At 38.9% G+C, this 19,749-nt stretch overlaps 1 protein-coding gene across 3 annotated transcripts in view; it reads right to left on the bottom strand.

Annotated features, from left to right (window-relative positions):
• USP6NL (USP6 N-terminal like) overlaps positions 1–19,749 on the bottom strand; it is a 170,395-nt gene that overhangs the window by 25,596 nt on the left and 125,050 nt on the right. For all 3 annotated transcript variants that reach the window (XM_027591985.2, XM_027591986.2, XM_027591987.2), the window contains 8 exons: positions 18,694–18,801; positions 13,190–13,299; positions 10,532–10,580; positions 8,862–8,982; positions 5,996–6,090; positions 5,141–5,206; positions 4,949–5,048; positions 1,941–2,093 (listed from right to left, as the gene is read on the bottom strand). In XM_027591985.2, coding sequence (XP_027447786.2) covers positions 1,941–2,093; positions 4,949–5,048; positions 5,141–5,206; positions 5,996–6,090; positions 8,862–8,982; positions 10,532–10,580; positions 13,190–13,299; positions 18,694–18,801 — 802 coding nt within the window. The remainder of the gene's footprint in view (positions 1–1,940; positions 2,094–4,948; positions 5,049–5,140; positions 5,207–5,995; positions 6,091–8,861; positions 8,983–10,531; positions 10,581–13,189; positions 13,300–18,693; positions 18,802–19,749) is intronic.

The raw sequence follows: 19,749 nt of genomic DNA, 5'->3' as shown, positions 1-19,749 counted from the left end.
TCTGTGGGTCTGGGAAAACAAACTACAAACTGAGGCAGCTCAAAAGGAGCCACAAAGAAATAACATGCTCATGTGTGTTTTTAAGATGATAGGATGTTAAAATTTCTTACTACAATGACCACTTAATTATCTTAATGTTCCATATATAGCTTGCAGTAATTTAAAGAGGATAACACTGGGCAGGCTGCAGAGCACAAAGCCCAGAAAGTCAATGTAGTAGTAGTAAAAATACAGATGAGAGACAGATTATTGTCCTAGAAAGTGCAGAACTACGTCCCCACTTGGCACTTTATCAGTACGATCAGGGCAAGCGTTAGCCAACGTGCCTGGTGTTATTTATCTTTTCCTCTCCCTTTATCTGCACTCCCCTCCCCATCCCCATTCTACCACCTCCTAGTAAAAAGATCTTATATACTACTAAGTTTATTCATGTGTAAAAGGCGGGTGAGTACTTTTTCTGAGCTATTTTTAGGGATTAAATGAGATAATGCATGTAGCCTGTGGCCCATCCTAAGTATTCAAAAAATAATAGCTGCTAGTTAGATGCTAAATCATCCTATTCTGCAATATTTTATTCTCATGTTTAAATAGTTCTATTATATATATATATATATATATTTTTTCTCTCTGTATGTCTTTTACTAAAACACGTCTTGACTCTTTTTGAAAAAAAAAGGCAAGATATTTTGAAATAAATGTTAAAGTGGCACGAATACTTAGTCACTGCTGTTCCACGGGCGCTCTCTGCTATGGTAAAGAATCAGCGGGGAACAGACATTAGTACACTGAACACAAGCGGGGTGTCCTCACTTAGCAAGGGTGATGCTGCACAAGGCCTCTGACCACCATCAAACTGTGACAGTTTGTTTTCTAGTGAATCTTGATGACCCAGAACGAACTCGGAGGAACACCAATTAGACCCCTCAAAATGAAGTAACTAAAAGCAGAGCATCTTGGTTTTTACCAAAGGGAAAAAGATGTGCTTTCCATGAACATATGTCTGCTTGTTTTTCTGTACAGACATCTTCAAGAAGACATCAAAATATGTGCCACACTGACCAGGAAATGCTACCTCCAACTCTACCTGAGGGCATCACAGCTGGATTGGCTTGGAACAAAGACAAGAAAGGAAATCGGCGAAAAATGACTTTTTCTCAGGAAACCATTTCTTGTCAAGTAATATCAGGTCAAAACTTTAAGTTATTCCTGCTGCGATATTTCCACATTTTCTTTTTTATTCCCTTTCATCCGACCCTTCCTTTGATCCTTCCCCCATTTATCCTATTTACTTACACTTCATTTGTTAGCAGTTATATAAATTCTGTCTCTCCTGTGTGCACCTTGAGACAAGAGGCATGTCTTTCTCTTCAGTTGCTGAATCTCCTGCCCAGCACCTCACAGAAAATCTACTAGGAGGCGCTGGAAGAGGTTTTGAAACAAGCGAATAAAATATATTATCTACACTGCGACATACTGCCAAGAGCCCTGGATCAGCAGTCGGAAAGCTCGGACTGTAGTGTCAGTAACGCCATCTGCTGGTTCTGTAGCTTCAGACAAAAGCATTTCAGCATCTGGGTCCTCTTCTATAAAATGGATCTTTCATTTTCTCTGCTATTCCTTATGGTTTTACAAAATGAGATGCTGAAAGTAAAGGTTATTGTTTATGCTCATTTAAAGCACCATGATTACTTCTCTTGATCAATATTTGCCATCCAAACATTCTAAGTTTAAGCAGGGATAGTACAGTTATTCTATTAGGAGAGGCAGATTTCATTAATGCGTTTATTTGCTTTTTCTTAAAATAAGCACAAAGCCATAAACAGCTTGCCATCACAAGTACACATAATGCTTATGTTCTGAAACAGAAATGGCCTGTGTTCACTGTGCCATTTCCCAACTTTAATTATGACTTATATAGAAAGTGTTTGAATATTTCTTACCAGGTTCTGGAAGGTCTAATTTTGCACGCTTTAGTTCCACCATAGAAATCTGAAGTTGCTCTATTACAAAGTCATCTTCGAAGAAAAAGTCCTTTGCCAGGGTCTCCTGAAGAAATTCTACAAGTTCTTCCATAGACAATTTCATTAGATGTTCTAAGAACAAATCAGAGAAATACAAATGCTGAGTCAACAGTTACTCAGGTTGAGACGGTAATGTATTCTACTCTGGTGCAGTATTTTTTAAAAAGGGCACATCATACAACTTATACACAGCACTGTAAACATCACTGATACTCAATAAGATAAAGGTATTTTCTGATACCCAAGCAGTCACATCTACTCTTTGGGGAGACAGGGAGAGGTGATTACTGCTAAATACCTTTTCAGGGGTTTATTTAAGAACATCACACCTTAGACATTGATACTGACCCAGAGCAAGCACTTCTTAGAGACACAGGCCACCCAAGATGACCTGAGGGCTTTCTGTTTTACTGTTATAGAACTCCACCTCCCACAGGCAAACCTATTTCAAGTCTCTATATTTACAGTTTCAGAATTTCCAAAAAATCTCATTACTAACTTTATTTGTATTTCTACTTATGAAATTAGTTTTATTTTAAAAAATTCAGATTACAGGCGTGCCTGGATGGCTCAGTCAGTTAAGCATCTGCCTTCGGCTCAGGTCAGGATCCCAGGGTCCTGGATTCGAGCCCCACATCAGGCTCCCTGCTCAGGCGAGAGCCTGCTTCTCCCTCTCCCTCTGCACACCACTCTGCCTACTTGTGCTGTCAAATAAATAAATTACATCTTAAAAAAAAAAAAAAGAGGGCGCCTGGGTGGCTCAGTTGGTTAAGCGACTGCCTTCGGCTCAGGTCATGATCCTGGAGTCCCGGGATCGAGTCCCACATCGGGCTCCCTGCTCGGCGGGGAGTCTGCTTCTCCCTCTGACCCTCTTCCCTCTCGTGCTCTCTATCTCTCATTCTCTCTCTCTCAAATAAATAAATAAAATCTTTAAAAAAATAAAAAAATAAAATTAAAAAAAATTTCAGTTACAGATACAAAGTAGAAAGCAAAAATCAGCTACAATCCCACTAGCCACTGCCCTATGAGTAGATGTGTGTACACATGTATCAATTTAAAAAACTGATTATACTTTGAGTCCATCGGATATACTATAATGTACTATAATTCACTTAATCAGTCCTCTAATACTGGACATTTAGGTTATTACTAATTTTTTTTTTTTACTATTTAAAACCAGTGTGTGATAAACCTCCCATAACAATATCTCTAAATATTGTTAAAACAATCGGGAAAAAAACAACAAAATCGTAGGAGCTTTAGCTAAACTCTTGGTTAAGGTGCCCTGAGTTTTCAAAGCTTCATATGGTGGTGAAGAAACTTCATGTAAGTCCTTGAGCTTTTCTAACTGAGAAAAAAACCACATAGCAGTAGACACATTTTTTCCAACAGCTATCTAGTGTGATGATATGATAGGATATAAAGCAGGTATTATGCTTTAAAGTTTATTTGCAAAGGGCGAAGAAACTTTGCACTTGCCAAAATTAATCAAGGCTCATATAACTACAACATAATTTAAGACAGAGAACAGAGCTATGGAGAAATACAACATCATGTTTCCACTTTCTTGCTGTTCAGTGAACATTAAACCAATATGCACATATTTTAATAAAAAGTATACTTTTGTTCCACATCTTGGCCAGTTCATAATCCAGAAAGAAAGGAAAGGCGGGGAGAGGAGGGGAGCAGAGGAGCCGGCGGGGGGTTAGGTGGGGGAGAGACAGAGACAGATTTCCTGTGCTTTTCAGACAGACTGAGAGTCTTGGGAGGCCGCTCTCTGGATGCTGTGGTTTGCGTGCTGGAGGGAGTGAGGGCTGGGCGTAAGGGAAATGAACCACAGTGCTTCTGAACCCTTATCCTTAATACAGACTTGATTTTACAGGGAGTTTTCATTTCTCTCTAAAGTTTGGACACTCCAAAGGCCTGCTTTTCAAATAAGCAATCAAACAATTTTATATTAAAATACCTAACATGTACTTCGAGCAACGTCAAGCACAGCAGGGAAAAAAAAAAAAAAAAACCTCACAAAACGTGACCCCCGAGTACTCAATTAGCTTATAATTTAGTTGGGAAGCTAAACAGAAGAATCATTCAAGAATAACCTAAGGGAGGAGAATGATCAGTGAATGTGAAACTACGTTGTAAGACCTAGACTCCAAGTGCTCTGCGAAGTTCTAAAGCTTTCAATGATTCTCCTCTCTGCAGAGTTACAAGACGACGGACTAGGAGTTGTAATTTTAAAGACTGAACTGAGACTTTAAGATGAATAAGGTTCTTCACATTCAAGAAGAAAACTCTCATTTCTTGATTTTTAAAGTAAGGCACCACATGCCAAATGTATAGAGCCCTTGAAGTACTGCAACCGAATATTGCATTTACCCAACAAGTGACTGTACTTGCCCCAGAGGCCACAATGCAGTCAAGTAGAGAGATGAGCAGGAAGAGAGGTGCCCATCTCTGGTCTACAGCTTGGAGATGGGAGCTTTTGCCTGGACGGAGGAAACAGTGCTGGAAAATGTCTTCACCAGACTTCTGAACTAAGGGCCTGGTTTATTTGGTCTCTCTCTTCTCTGATTACAAACCAGAAATTCAGACTGATGAAAAGCAGTATTAGGAATAAGGAAACAAATACTTAGTAAGAATAATATTATTAGTGAAACCAACACATTGCATTCTACTGCTTAAATGGGAAAATTAAACTGAAATAGAGAAAAAAAAAATCAAAGACCTCTGCAATGTAATCAGCTTCTAGCCATGAGAAAGAAGTGATGGAAGCCAATTACCAACTGAACATGATTTCTTCACTGACTTTCAAGAATTTTTTAAATCCACCACTAAAAGAAAATGAATCTGAAGTTGGGTGAGGAACGAGAAATCAGAGTTAAATCAAGCCTTGATCTTTGTGAAATCTTTAAACATTTTCTTACTTTTGTGTAATTTTAAGATTGTGTAGGACATAGCGGTAAGAACTCGTTCTCCTTCAAAGATGTAGATATCCCATATCCTGAGGTTTAGTGTAAAAGGAGTCTATAATTAAAAACAAAACAAGATAAGATTAACAGCTTACTCTTGTCTGGTATTTATAATTTTATGATTGGGTTTTGTAAAGAAATACTCACACGATCAAGGAAACACTGAAAAAACCATTTCATTGTGTAAAAACTTGTGTAGATTTCTTGAGAATCCTGAAAAAAAACAAAGACTTCAAATTTCTGGATTGCAGCAAATAAAATACGACAACCTAATACTAAAAGTTAGGAAAGCTGTTGGAGGTAGCTCTCAAAGCTAAACATAAAACCATTTCATTCCAAATCTTCTGCAAGCTGGAGTATTTCTAGTGTTTTTTTTTTTTAATTTTTTGTTATGTTAATCACCATATATTACATCATTAGTTTTTGATGTAGTGTTCCATGATTCATTGTGCGTAACACCCAGTGCTCCATGCAGAACGTGCCCTCTTTAATACCAGGAGTATTTCTAGTTTTTTCTCCTTACTTTCTTTCTCCCTCCATCTCACTTTTGCAAATCACCTTAAGAATAAATCCTTCTTCTATAGGATTGTAATATAACATTTTACAGTGAAGTATCTCTGCTTCACCAAATTATCATGTTTCATAGTAGAACATGTCTATGGTTCACTAAGGACAGAGTTTGTATGACCCTTAAAGTATTTTTGGTGCAATAAAAAGGCCTCCAAAATTACTGAAAAATCACATATCGTTAAAAACTGCACCATTTGTATATATCATCTGCAAAGAAGTGGTTTGATTTTATGAGTTAGGGCTGTGATGGTTCATCAATACTAAATTCCACAAATCTCATGCTCTTCGAACACCTGGGAATTACAAATGCATAGTAAATGAAATGGACAACACCGCAAATCAATAAAGCAATTGGGCCCAAAGGTTGCACTCAATTCTTCTAGGTTTATTCTTGGTGTAAGTGGGTGTTAAGTCAATGTCACATCTACCTACCAAGTGTTGCTTAAGCTTGGATAGAAATTTATTCAGTATTTTTTCATGATGTTCTTGAAACCTCAAGAGTTTAGGAAAACCTTGAACAAAAAAGCCTAGAATACAAACATAAAAAGAGTATTTCATAAACAATAGCAACAAAAACCCCTTTCAAAATGCAACACATTTCTTTCATTTTTAATTGTCAGCAACAACAAAAATCCAGTAGTTACTAAGATACTTGTCCTCCCCACCAAGTAAATAATTGTGTGTGAGCTCTGGGCAATGAAATTTGCAATCTAGTACTTGTTTGGTAAAGACCTCCTATAACCTTGTAAAAATATAAAAGAGGACAGAATATTTCTGAATTAAAAGGGAAACTTAGAAACCAAGAAAAAAATGAAAACTGAAGCAATTTACCAGGATTGTCTGTTCTCTTCAAGTATCTTAAAGCATATCTTAAGTGTGCAAATTTCTTGTAAGTTATTCTAATCTTGAGGACTTATTTTGTTTTATTGTCAATTTGCTACATAACAAACATTTTGTTGTTTTCAGGCTTACTCTAAAAACTTCATTAGTATCGTGCTTCCAAGGCTTTAATCACTTTTTAATCCCTTCCATGATATCTGACATCAGCTAAGACATAATGACACTAATGATCAATGTTGTTATCAGAAACCAGAGTTTATCCCATCTCATTATACAACAGAATCTCTAAGATTTCTCGGAAGTAACTAATGGTAAATGTTAAGTTAGTACTGATTTTGTGTATCTAACTCATGGAACTTTACATCTATTTTCATTTACAAGTTTCCTTTCAGATATTCTACACGATCCATTAAAAAGGTTATACACTCAACAGATTTAACATTTCTCCATATTAGGTATGTCCAATGGGGTTTTATGTAATTTTGAAAGATGTTAATAGATGTCCTATGTTTTTTAAAAAGAATCCAGGGGAAGTACTGTGTGCTCTACAAACCTGTCTGGCATATTCATGATGCATAAGGGCTTCTCAATCTTTCTAACATGCTTTATAAACTAAAGAAACTTTGTTTGCTTGATTAACTCACTCTGCCAGACTTATTTGATCTTGGAGTCCCATTTTTTTCTCCCCACAAAACACCTGCTTCCAAAAAGTGAAACTGCGTTCCTCCAAGAACCCGAAGAACATACTTAGTGTAAAAATTTCCAGAGATAGAGATTCTATTCCTCCCATAGTAACATTTTCTGATGTCATAAAAAAAATATACATTATGTATCTATCTGTGCCCCTTTGATGGTCAATTTGATAGGAATGGGAATTAGAAGAATTTCAAGAAAAAGTCTCATTTTAAAAAAGGCAATGCCCCTCCCTCAGTAATAAACACTAGCTCAAGGATGCTAAGATAGCTAACATTACTTCACTTGTTAGTGATATCCCAGACTTGATATTTTAAAATCTCATTTTCTTCAGCCCTCACTTTATTCTGTACATTTCTAAGTGACATCACTATCATGTAAGAGATGCAAAGAACTGAGGCAACCCTCGGTGATAAAATTCCATAGGCAGACTTACAAATATCTCTAAATACTAACTTATCCAAAATAATGACCTAAACTGCACAGTAAATGTAAATATTAGGATAGTAAAATTAATATTACTTTATAGACCAGACTGGTGACAACTGCCAAACGTAAGCTTATCAGGTGTGTTCAAAAGAAATGACTTTCCTAGACTTGGACAGTTTTCCACATAATTACATACTACTGAAACTGTGACATCCCTTTGTACTTCAACACAGATCAGCAACACCATTTATCCCATGGTAAATCAAAATAAAGGTGGGTGAGGGAGAGTTATTTTTCTTCAAGATGCCTTTTCAAAAGATACTGTTGGATGGCAGTTTGATATACTGTGTCTTACTTTTGGAGTCTACTGATGGGATGCAAAGTGTCCAGAAACAGTTATCATTAGTAGTAGTATTCATTTAAAAAATATTCACAAGGAAAAGTGAGGGAGATGGCCAAATGTGCGTGCATGCGCACGGACACACATGCCCCCCACAAAATACCACCACAAAACCACATGGTAAGAATGTGAGAATTAATAAACTATAGTCATAATTTTGAAAATGTTAAAATATCACTTTAAACATGTGGCAGGTCCCTCACCACAAAAAGTTTACTCACAAAAGGACCTTAGATGATCTATTCTTCAAGCAATTCATGTTAAAAATTTGTTTTTAACTTGGTCTTATCACATGGATGGCACTGGGAAAATAATTTTGCATTAAATGGGCAAATGCCACTTTTATTTCCAAAAGAAGATGCAATCCAAACTCTAAAGTTTCTTGTATATGCTTGGCAGATATAAGGGAAAGGTTATTAAGAACAATCTCCTAACTTGTTAACCAAACGTTCATGCAAGTTTTGAGATATTAAATAATGAAGTACCCATAACATGTTATCAGCAGCCTTTTATTGTAAAATGGAATCAATTTTATGGCTAAAAGAACCAAAACACGCATTTCACTGAAATGAAAACTGCATGACAGTCTAGAAGTTTTAGTCAAAGGCATCTTTTATTTCTCCCATTAATATAGCTTTCCTAAATTCCTCCAAACCTAAATGAGTTTCTTCTGACTGGGGGCAAGTAAGGAAGGAATCTCAAAATGCCAACAGTGTATCTTGAGGTAAACATAAAGGAATATAAATGTGAACAGAAATTTAGCAAAGTTCAATAAAGGAGGAAATAAGAAATGACTCACAAACACTAATTGACTGAACAGCCCCAGACATTAAGTTTTTGTACTTAACCCTACCAAACATCTTTCAAAGTTTTTTAATTTACCTTTTTCTCCCTTCCTTGTTTATTGTTTTTGGTGAACTATATGGGTTTTCTTACCATGCATGGCATGTTTGGGGCCTGAGAATAGTTTGACCAGGGCCCAGAAGGCATCTTCTTCATTCATATACATAAGGAGCAAAGCTGTGATCTGGCTCATCCCCTGACAGTATCCAACTTCCTGAAGATAAATGAGAACAAAGAAACTGTGGATTTTAAGATCCAATTACATGCATATGCACATATAAAAACCTGCCCAACAAAATAATCAGAAAATGCTTAGACACATGAAATAATGGACAATTCTACAGATAAAGACCACAGTTTTACAACACTGAACTATATACTATAAAAGAATAAATTTGTATTCAAAAATAAATGTAGAAGCATGAGCAAAGTGTCAAGCTACATGTATTTTTAGTGTCCCCCCTCAATACCATATGCCTTCTGTAAAGAGAACTAATAGTTTCTTTTTCCTTTGTATATATTATTCTCAGTTCAATATCCCTCCTCTTTGTTCAAATGCTGGCAAGTTTCTCTCCTTGTAACAGTTCCCAAGTTGCTGTCTTGTCTCCGCTAGATTTCCTGGCCCTTACAGAGACACATTTTGGGATACCCAGCCAGTCTGTGTTCCTTCTCTGAGAACTGCCTACTCTCCCCATATTCCCTGCTAGTAATATGGCCTTAGAGGTTCATGTTTGTGCCATATAAACCAAAGCTGGTGGAGCAGAAGAGGTCACTTGACCCCACGGGAAGAGTTAATTGGCTGCACTGACTAATCACATACTCTCTCCAGGATATCTGTAATCAGATGGTGAGATGCATTTAAACAGAATGGTCATGTTGAGTTTGTGGGTGCAATTTTAGCCATGGGAAAACTGAAAAGTAGGCAAAGAAAACAATCTGGAGAGAGAAACAGCAGAACAAGCAGTTTACAGAGATAATCATTTACCGTGTGGCCACAGAGTAGAAGAGATAGAAAGTGTAGTAGCTCTTTCTCAGTGAAGGCTTCTCACTTTCCAGCTCCAATTTCCATGAGGCCCAACTTTTGTTTCCTTTCTACAAAAAGGCCTTTAATAAATTCTTTTTTTAACTTGCCCTAGCTTGATATTTCTTGTAACTTAAAGGTTTTAAGAGAAATTACACACCCAAGGTTCAAGGTTGTCCTCTCTAGAACCTAGTCAGTAAGCATTTAACATCCACGTTAGGTTCAACACTAATTGATCTTTCCCCAAATTACCATCTCCCCACTGAGTGATAGATATGTTAAGAACAACATGTTCTATTACCAAAAAGTTTACTTTTAGCCTACTCCTAGGGTTAGCAAGTAGGTACCCATGGTCTCCTATTTGGCCCTCACTGAGTAAACAAAATGTGACCTTGAAACACAAACTCCCAGGGGTGATGAAAGGTGAGCAAGGGTTGAGCAAAAATTCATGTGCCCACCAAATTCCTAAACTTCTATCCCTGCTCATTCTCAGCACGACTGGGTAAAATAAAAACAAGACAAACACCACCACAACAGAACAATCCCAGAGAAAGAGGGAAAAATGAGAGAGATTCCCTGGCATAAAGTGGTTTTTCCCACTTCTGAATCAGCTCTGTTCTAAGATCCCAAGGTCACCAGAGAAGCCTCGAAAAGATCCACAGAGGCAGGGGGTGCCCAAAGAGTTCCTCCTGTTCCTTAGAATACAACTCAAAGCGCCCTGAGTGGGTATGCTACGACTTACCGTGTTATAAATAGAATATGCAGCAAGAACATGGAATAGGGACTGTTGCCTAGAGAAAAGAAAGTTTATATTGAATATATTTTGGTTATTTCACATATTTTTAAATTATAAACAAAAAAAGAAAGTTTGCCTGAAAATAGATAATCCAGACAAAAGTACTACTGTAATAAAGAAATGATCCCAAGCTCAAATGTAAACAAATACTCTGTACGGTCTAAATTTAAGGCTAGATGACATTCGTTCTTTTTTTTTTTTTTTTAAAGGGGGGTGGAGGAGCAGAGGGAGAGAGAGAATCTCAAGCAGGCTCCACACCCAGCACAGAGCCCTATGAGGGGCTCGATCTCATGACCCCAACACCATGCCCCAAGCCAAAATCAACAGTCAGACGCTTGATCACTGAGCCACCCAGATGTCCCTGACATTCATTCTGACAGAATGTATACCAAAAAACAAAAATGGCTTCACAAAGGAGGGCAACTATTCTCACTACAAAATCATCCGCATAGGAGCAGCCAGCCTGACAGAACTATGGAGGCCCTGTGAAGCCCCGGTTACAGTGCAGGCCAGGTACAATACCTTGCAGGGCTGGGGCATCCTCTGGGAGGCCATATATGCTCTCAATCAGCCACCAATATCTAGCGCTCTCTCTCCCGCAGCCAGGACGCTGGGGTCCAAGATTCAAGGGGCAGAAAGGGGGATGACTCTACCCACTATCATCCCTCGTAGTCCACTAGCCAACTGTTTGCTTCCCATCCCATCAGCCTTAAGCTCTGCTGGTCTAGGAGTCCTAGCTCCAAAGAGAGAAATGTTTCCAGCAGGACACACGATGATTCCACTGGACTAGAAGTTGAGATTGCCACCCAACCACTTTGGGCTCCTCGTCTCTGAATCAACAAGCAAAGAAGAAGGTGACCGTACTGGTTGGAGCAACTGATCCTGATTACTAAGGGGAAACTGAGTTGCTACTACACAACAGATGTAAGGGAGAGCAGGACTAGAATGCAGGAGAATACTTAGGGTGTCTCTTACTAGAGCCAAGCCTTGTGATTAAAGTCAATGGAAAACTACTGCAATCTAATTCAGGCAGGACTGCTGAAGGTCCAGAACTAAAATTTAGGTCACCCCACCAGGCTGAGAACCATGACCAGCTGAGGTGCCTGTGGAGAGCAAAGGGAATATGAAATGGGTAGTGGAAACCAGCCATAACTATGTGCCCAGCCACAGAAATGATGACTCTAGGGGCGCCTGGGTGGCTCAGTTGGTTAAGTGTCTGCCTTCGGCTCAGGTCATGATCCCAGGGTCTTGGGATCGAGCCCCACATCGGGCTCCCTGCTCAGCACGGAGCCTGCTTCTCCTTCTCCCTTCACTCCTTCCCCCCACCCCCGCTTGCTCTCTCTCTCAAATAAATAAATAAAATCTGAAAGAAAGAAAGAAAGGAAAAAGAAAAAGAAAGAAAGAAAGATAGATTACAATTCTGAGCATTTCTTCCTTATTTTGGTATATGTGTTTATATATATGTATTTAAAAATATTTTTGTCTTCCTCCTTCCTTTTCCCTTTCCATCTCATGTATTAGCTATATTAGACAGATGTATTATTAACAGTTTATTTTATATTGCGGTATTTAGGTTTTAGAATGTCAAAGCAAAAAAGTAAACATCACCAAGGACTTCGCATCCTCTTGTGGGGAAAGGGTTACACTAGTTTCAGTCCAGTTCTTTCAGCAAAAGGGTTCTATCATGTTAGGTGAAGTATGACCTTGTATTACTTGTATTTGGAAACTGAGTTGACAAGGATGTACTCTACTGGTCAGTATGCCACTGGTGTCACCTTGGCTAGGCTACAACCCCCAATTATTCAAAAGCTAATCTACATGTTGCTGTAAAAAAGCATTTTTTAGATGTGATTAAAATCCATAAGCAGCTGACTTTAAGTAGGGGAGATGATCCTAGATAATCTTGGTGGGCCTGATTCAATCGGGTGAAAGGTTTTAAGAGCAGATGTGAGGCCTCCCTGAAGAAGCTCTTCCTGTGGACAGCAGCTCCCCTTGTGCTCAGGAGTTCCGGGCTGTCTCTGCTGGTGGCCTGCCCTCCAGATAAGGGATCCACCTAGTCAGCCCCCACTACAAGCCAATTCCTCTCAACAAATCACTGAATACACATCTCTTACTGGTTTCTGTTTCTCCTGTTGAACTCAGCCGATACAGAGGTCCGCAAAACTCTCACTCGTAAACTGTAATACTCATTTCAGTCATTCATTCCTCATTTGTTTTAGTTTCAGCTATGCACTGGGGTCAAGTTTATAGGGATCTATTTGTCGCTGACATGGTTCTCAAAAAGTAACACAATCTCCCATTTCTTTACTAAGATTTTAATAAAAGTAGCTACTATATTTTTAAGAATTCCCAGATCATAAAATGACTCTTTACCAACCGAATGGCATCTACTATGTCCAAGGTTAAAAAATTTAAGGGAGCCTAGATCCTAGGTTTCACTCAACACGGGCCAAACGATCTACAAAAGCTTAAACCCTTAGGACCTGCATCAAAATTATGGTTCATACAAGACATTCTACTCACTCATGTTTTAAGTTAACAAAGACTTTAATAAATACTCTTTATAAATGCTACTTACATTTCGTAACATTAAAGTGTACTTACTTAACACCGTATCTGTCTCTAAACATAATATGGTCCCTAAATGTGCGGTTGACATCAAGGTCTATTTGTCTGATATCAGGTGAACAACCCCGTGCTCTGTGTTTTAATTTCTGAAGAGAAAAAAAGAGGGGAAGAAAGCACATTTTTATGGAAATCAATTGTTGAAAACAATTCTCATGAAAATAAATCATAAAGCAATTATCATTAAAAAACTGTTTTGGTTTAGGAAAAGCATGCCTGTGGTTCCCCAACGAAAGTGAAAAGGCACACAATGAAGAGCTTCCCTCCCACCGATGCCCCAAGTCTCCCACACCCATCCCTTCCCTCCTCCCGCCACCTTTCCCCTCCCATTTTAACAACACAGTCAGATTCTAATTTGGAATGAAGCACTTTCGGAGTCTGCCTTGCTAAGACTATGTAAAAGCTCTTCACAGTTGAGCCACACAGTCCGCTAGGATTTCTTTTTTCTTTCCAACACAATATTTTTGTTTTCCTTCGAGCTAATCATTGCCTTGTTTCTTGATTTGCTTCATTTTCTACATGCTTGTTGCTAATCCACTCCCAAACTCACTTTAAACTGCATCCATCTCCTCTGGTGCTGTCGCAATGGAAAAGGTACTCTCCGATTTCAACTTCGTGTAGACGTCTCTCCAGAGCCTTCAAACCTGCTCCAGCCTTGGGCTCCTGGACCTCTCAGCCTGCTGCACAGCTAGGGTCTTGGGGTCCCCCTTCACCCTCGGCTAGGCCTTCCTTCGCTTGGGTCCCCTGTTCCCTGGGTCTCACATCTTCTTCTTTCTTGGTTTATTCCCTTGTTCTGGAGGAGCACATCCTCCAGTAGCTCCTGTGGAAGGGTGTATGGAAGATAAATTGTTTTGAAAACTTCAAAAGTCTGATACTATTACCTCCTTCTTATTTAACTGGTGGGCTGTTTTAGAATTCTAAATTGGAAAATATTTTTGCTCAAAAGGCGCCGCCTTTACTGTCTTCTAGTTTCCCGTGTTGCCGCTCTAATTCTGGTTTTTTTGTATGAAATCTGCTTTTTCTCTAGAAGCTCGTAGGCATTTTTCTCTCCACGTCCTGAAACTTTACATTTCTGTGCTTGATTTGCATCTATTTTTATCCACAGGGTTGGACACTCGATGGATCTTTTCCGTCGTATAACCTCAGACTCACGTCTCTCAGTCCGGAGTGATTCTTCCGTAATTCCTTTGTCGACTTCCTCATCCCTCCCACCTGCAGTCCCACCTCCTCTTCCTGGAACTCTCACTATTAGAGTGTGGCATCTCCGGCTGTCATTTAACTTTTTTATATTTTCTGTATTATTTCCCAACTCTTTGAATTTATCATCTACTTTCTGGGAAATTCCTTCAATTGTTACTCTCAAACCTTCTCTCAAATCTTTCAGTTCTATTATAATTTTTTATGATTAATAAGCTCTTTGTCGTTCTCAAAGGTTCCTTTTTATAGGCTTCTATACTTGCTTTATGGATGTAATATCTATTTTGATCCCTCTGAAGATACTTGTGATCTTTTTTTAAGTTTTTTTCTTGCTGCTCTATAGTCTGTTTCTTACATGTTTCTTTTTTCCATTTGTTCTCGTGTATCTTTAATGTTAGCTCCTTTCCTCAAGGGAACAGTGGTATTTCGTTGTCCGCTTATATTTAAAAGTAGAACACTAAAAAGCTGATGGCAAGCTCTGTGTGCAGAGGTGGGGCTTCACGACTGTCTCTCCACTGCAGAATGATCTGGATGGGCAGTTTCCCTGAGGTTCCCCTGGAGTCAGTATCTCTGGATTTATGTCCTTAGGCTGGGCAGATTCCTCAGAGAAGTCTCTTCTGGTCTCTGGTCAGGAAGATAAGCACCTGGCCGCCAACATGCTGGGAGCAGCGTGGGAAGGAGGCCAGGATGCCCCCAGCTCAGGATATGCAGTTCCTCTGTGCCATCTCTCCGCACCGCCCCCCCCCCCCCGCCCCCCAGGACCATCTGGGTCCTCTCTGGTCCAGAGGCCCTCCGGTTCATTCTCTCCAAATGGTAAACCTTGGACTTGTGGCCAGGGTGGGAGGGGGATGTTGAGGCTCTAACTGCTTCTGTGACGGACTCTGGACCACTTCCACAGTTCTGAGCTTCACCTCCACTCCCAGAGGCACCTGCAGTTGACAATTAGCAAGCCTTCTGGAGATTCTGAGATCGAAATCAGCCAGCCCGGGCTTCCATTTTCTCGGGTTTGCTGAGTTTAGTAAATGTATGTCTGGTTTCCAGACACTGGCAGCCACTCTCTCTCCTGTTTCTTACTCCTTGTGGGCTTTTGCCTTTACAAAAATTCCCTGCTGTCAGTTTCATGGCATTTCGGGGTAAGGGAGCTGAGTGAGGATATTTAATCTCCCAAGTTGAACTAGATAAGAGATTAAAATTTATATTAATCTATACTTAACCACACTAATGTATAATTATGCATTTATATACATATATCATACTGACTCGTTTACCATGTACTGGTGATACAGATCTCTGCCTGAATCAACTCCAATAAATACATATGAAAATATAACTGCTAATTCCTGACTTCAGCTAAAAGTAGAAAGAAGTAGGCTATCTGGAATATGTGTGTATGTGTCAAGTGTTTTGCGACTACATGTACTCTCTATGTTTTGAGGCGGGAGCTCAGACAAGGGCAGCTTCTGCAGCTTTTAAAATCATGAAGAGTAACAAGAGTATACTTCCGAGTCCTAAATACACAGGAAGATATTTATAGTATTGTGTTAAAATCACACGACCACTAAAATATTAGTGTACACTATCCCTGATAAAAGTTGATCCAGAAGATATTACCAAAATTTAGTTTAAAAATGGTAATCTGTTCATATTCTTTTTTTTTTTTTTTAAAGGTAATGGGCAAGTAAAGAGGTTTCAGTGATTGTTCTACAGGTCTCCTGGTAAAAAAATGAGATGTCAAAACACAGAAAGAAAACGTTTGACAGGACATGATAAAATGTGCTTTACAATAAAATTTAGTTCAAAGGCAGAAAATCACCCAAATACATCTGTAGTATCAGTTTCTCTAGAGGAAAAGAAAATCCAACATAAAAAGGCCTCAAGACAGAAACAAATTTCAGTTAGTAGGTAAAAAAATAGTAGGTCAGAAAGATTATGTCCTAGAATATTTACAAACGCGTGAACAGAATACAGGAAATCAAGCATATTTCCTATCTTAGTGCAAGGAGGTAAAGCAGCTTCTACAGTTATCTCTGAGATTGGGTGGGCTGAGACCCATGAGTGTCACAATAATACAAGAATATACATTTTATCTAAAAGAAACAAGATCTAATGAACCCATAAACCTGAAGCGGAGGTACAGCGGAAAGCATCTGTATGAAAGATCCACAATATTGTGGTATGTTTGGCCAACAAGATTATGAAGCCCCAGGAAGGCTATAGGTGAGGCTGTTAACCACGACGGACTGAACTCCTGCCATCTGTGAGATCTAGCACGACACACAAGAGAGACAAATGACACTGAGGTACACCTAAAAGAACAGGAGGAAGAGGCAGATGAGGGCACCAGCTCAGGCACCAGCAAGTCTCAGCCACCAGAGAAACATCTTAATAGTTCTATTCCTCCTGAAGTTCCAACCTGAAGAGAGCAACTCATACCATCTTTGGAGAGAGAAAGAAAGAGTGGGAAAGGAGGACCATCAAATAATGGTGCTGGGAAAACTCAAAGAATAAAATAAAAAAAAAAAATTTTTTTTTCATCATACTGTTAGAAAAAATAACCTTGAAAGTACTGGAAGGCAAGTCATTTCTTTCGTTGTTCTTATTTGTATGCCTGGCATTTACTAAATGGATCTCTCATGTTAACCAGCGCCCGGATCATTTTATTCTATGTAGAAAAGGTCTAAAAGATTGTTGAAAGCACAGTTCTGCTATTAGAATGTGTGCTGGATTGAATAGTGCCCCTTCTCCAAACTCACATCTACCCAGAACCTGTGAATGGACCTGATTTGGAAATAGGGTCTTTGCAGATGTAACTGAGTGAAGACGACATCATGCTGGATTAGGGTGGACCCCAAGTCCAGTAACTGGCGTCCTTATCAGGTCAGCACACAGACACACAGACACACACAGGGAGAAGCCGTGTGAGGAGGGAAGCAGAGGGCAGACTGAGGCAGCTGCAAGCCCAGGAATGGCGTCGGCAATGCCCAAAGCCAGGAAGGGGCGAGGAAAGACTCTCCCCCGAGCCTTGAGACAAACCAGGGTCCTGCGGACACCCTGGCATCAGACCCCTAGCCTCCAGAGGTGTGAGAGAAGACACTGCTGCTGTCTGGAGCCACTCCATTTGTGGCACCTCATGGCAGCCCGAGGAAACAAAGACCACATGCTAAAGAAAAGTAACTGTCTCCTCTCATTAATTAAGCAAGAATTTAATGAGCACCTACCATACGCCGGCACGCTGTACGAGGTGCTGGGGCTAGATTTTATGTGTTTTCTCAGACACCATTTTCAATAGTGGCTCTAAAACTATGATACTACAAGCAAATATCTAATCAACAGACTAAAATAATTTGAAACTCTAAAACCCTAAGACATAAACTCATAGTCTGTGTAGGGCCCAAACAGCTCATTTAAAAAATCTTTTAGACACACAAAAAGTAACTCTTCAAATTAACCAGTATTTATTATCTTTCATCTTGATACAATATAACATACACACACAAACACATTATGTGAAAAAGAAAAGAAAATATCAAGAGTATTCCAAAGCTCTTTTTATAATTGGTATTGGGTTTAAATTATAAATAATTGTTCTTTTATCCATTTTATTCTATTTATATACATTCTCTGAGGAACATATTTCAAAAAGATTTTTAGATAATCATTCCTTTCAAAGGTTAATATAAACTTTAGATTTAGAAAGGGTATAGCTGAGATGACAAGGAGGTAAATGTAATGTATTAACGAATTTAAGGAAAGCACTATGGATCACTGAGTCAAAAGTTTGACTTTTGATTAACAAATAACAAAACCTAGAGATACCTACTAGTCTTGGAGAAAAATTCTTTTCTCACACCTGGAAGAAAATAGTCAAGCACACACAGGCAGCTGTTGGATAAACTGAATCCCACTGCTGTTTTCCTACAAAGTCTAGAAAGGACACTGTAGATCTCTTTATTAACACTACACTGCAAATGAGCAGTTACAATCAGTTGTTAGTCAATTTTCCTCACGAATACGCCCCAACACTGTTCATTTCAAATATGTGAAAAGCACTGGATACTTACTGACTGATACAAAAAATAACATTTTCCCTGAGGTATTTGTTCACAAGTTAGGAAGTAGATTGCACTAAACCAAACAATCAAGAAAATAATAGGCTTATACAACTCAATGTAGTATCATGTTAATATAACTTCAAATGATATGAATATCTTACATCACCTTGAAAGTGAAAAGAAATAGGTTTTACTTTTCAATTTCAAAATAACAAGTTAGCTTTAAATACTCACACTATAAAGGTCTCTTGTTTCTTCTTTCATTTTAGGGATCTCCAGAAGCAGAGCCCAGACTTCACCTCTAAGCTGGAGTGGGATTCCTTTGTAAATTCTCCTATGAAACTTATTGAAAGAAACAAATTGAAGGTTATAAATGACAAAAATCTTAGACTGATCCCTCAAATCAAACTAATTAATATTTGTTAGTCCTTTATTTTCAAAGTATCCATGATAACTGATACATTTTGACATGGCACACTTGGATCCCATCATCTCTACTTTTCAAATCCTAGCAGGGAGGCCTATACACAGGAAGGCAGAATACACAAAGATGAAAATGTTAAGTATGCCTAGTACATTGGTATTTTCATACCATTACGAAGGTGCTCCTCATGCGGCACGAAAGCATAATCAGTGCTCTTTTTTAAGGTGTGAACATCTGATTTACACATTCCCTGTTGATATAATTAACTAGTTACATACTTTCTTCCTTTCCCCCCATACATCCAAAAGGCCCCAAATAGCAAAAAGATTGCCTTGTCCCCAAAGTGTTTTCGTGGAGTGTAGAGAATACTGTAAGCCCTAATATCTTTTCCTGCAGCATCTTCTCTCTGGGGCTTTCCAGAACCCGTCAACATAACATATCCTGTCTAGCTCATAACTCGACTAATGCCACCCGCAATCTTCAGTTCTCTCCCCACCTCCCACCTCCCTGCGCCTCCCCTCCCCTCCATGCCTCCACCCCACACTCCTGCTTTCCTCTCCTCTTTTCAATTTTGGCAGTTCTCCAGGAATAACCTGCCATCACTTTTGAATGAGATAAGGAATAAATCATTAGTTTTGTCAACTCCTCAGGTCCTTATACGCTGTCACTCTGTGAATCCTAAGACTCCATCTACTTCTCCATCTTCCCATAATTGTATCTTTTTTCTTCAAAGTTAATTATTCAAAATAACATACAAATCTATTATGGTCAAAAGAATACACCCAAACAAGGAAATGACTAAACAAGTTATGGCAGAAACCTTAGGGAGTGAGGTAAGAACAGGTACACAATTACCTTTATGATCA

Source organism: Zalophus californianus, chromosome 9 (assembly GCF_009762305.2).
Source record: "Zalophus californianus isolate mZalCal1 chromosome 9, mZalCal1.pri.v2, whole genome shotgun sequence".
Classification (NCBI taxonomy): domain Eukaryota; kingdom Metazoa; phylum Chordata; class Mammalia; order Carnivora; family Otariidae; genus Zalophus; species Zalophus californianus.
The sequence above is the reverse complement of the archived record's forward strand: the minus strand, read 5'-3'. Positions and strand labels throughout refer to the sequence as shown.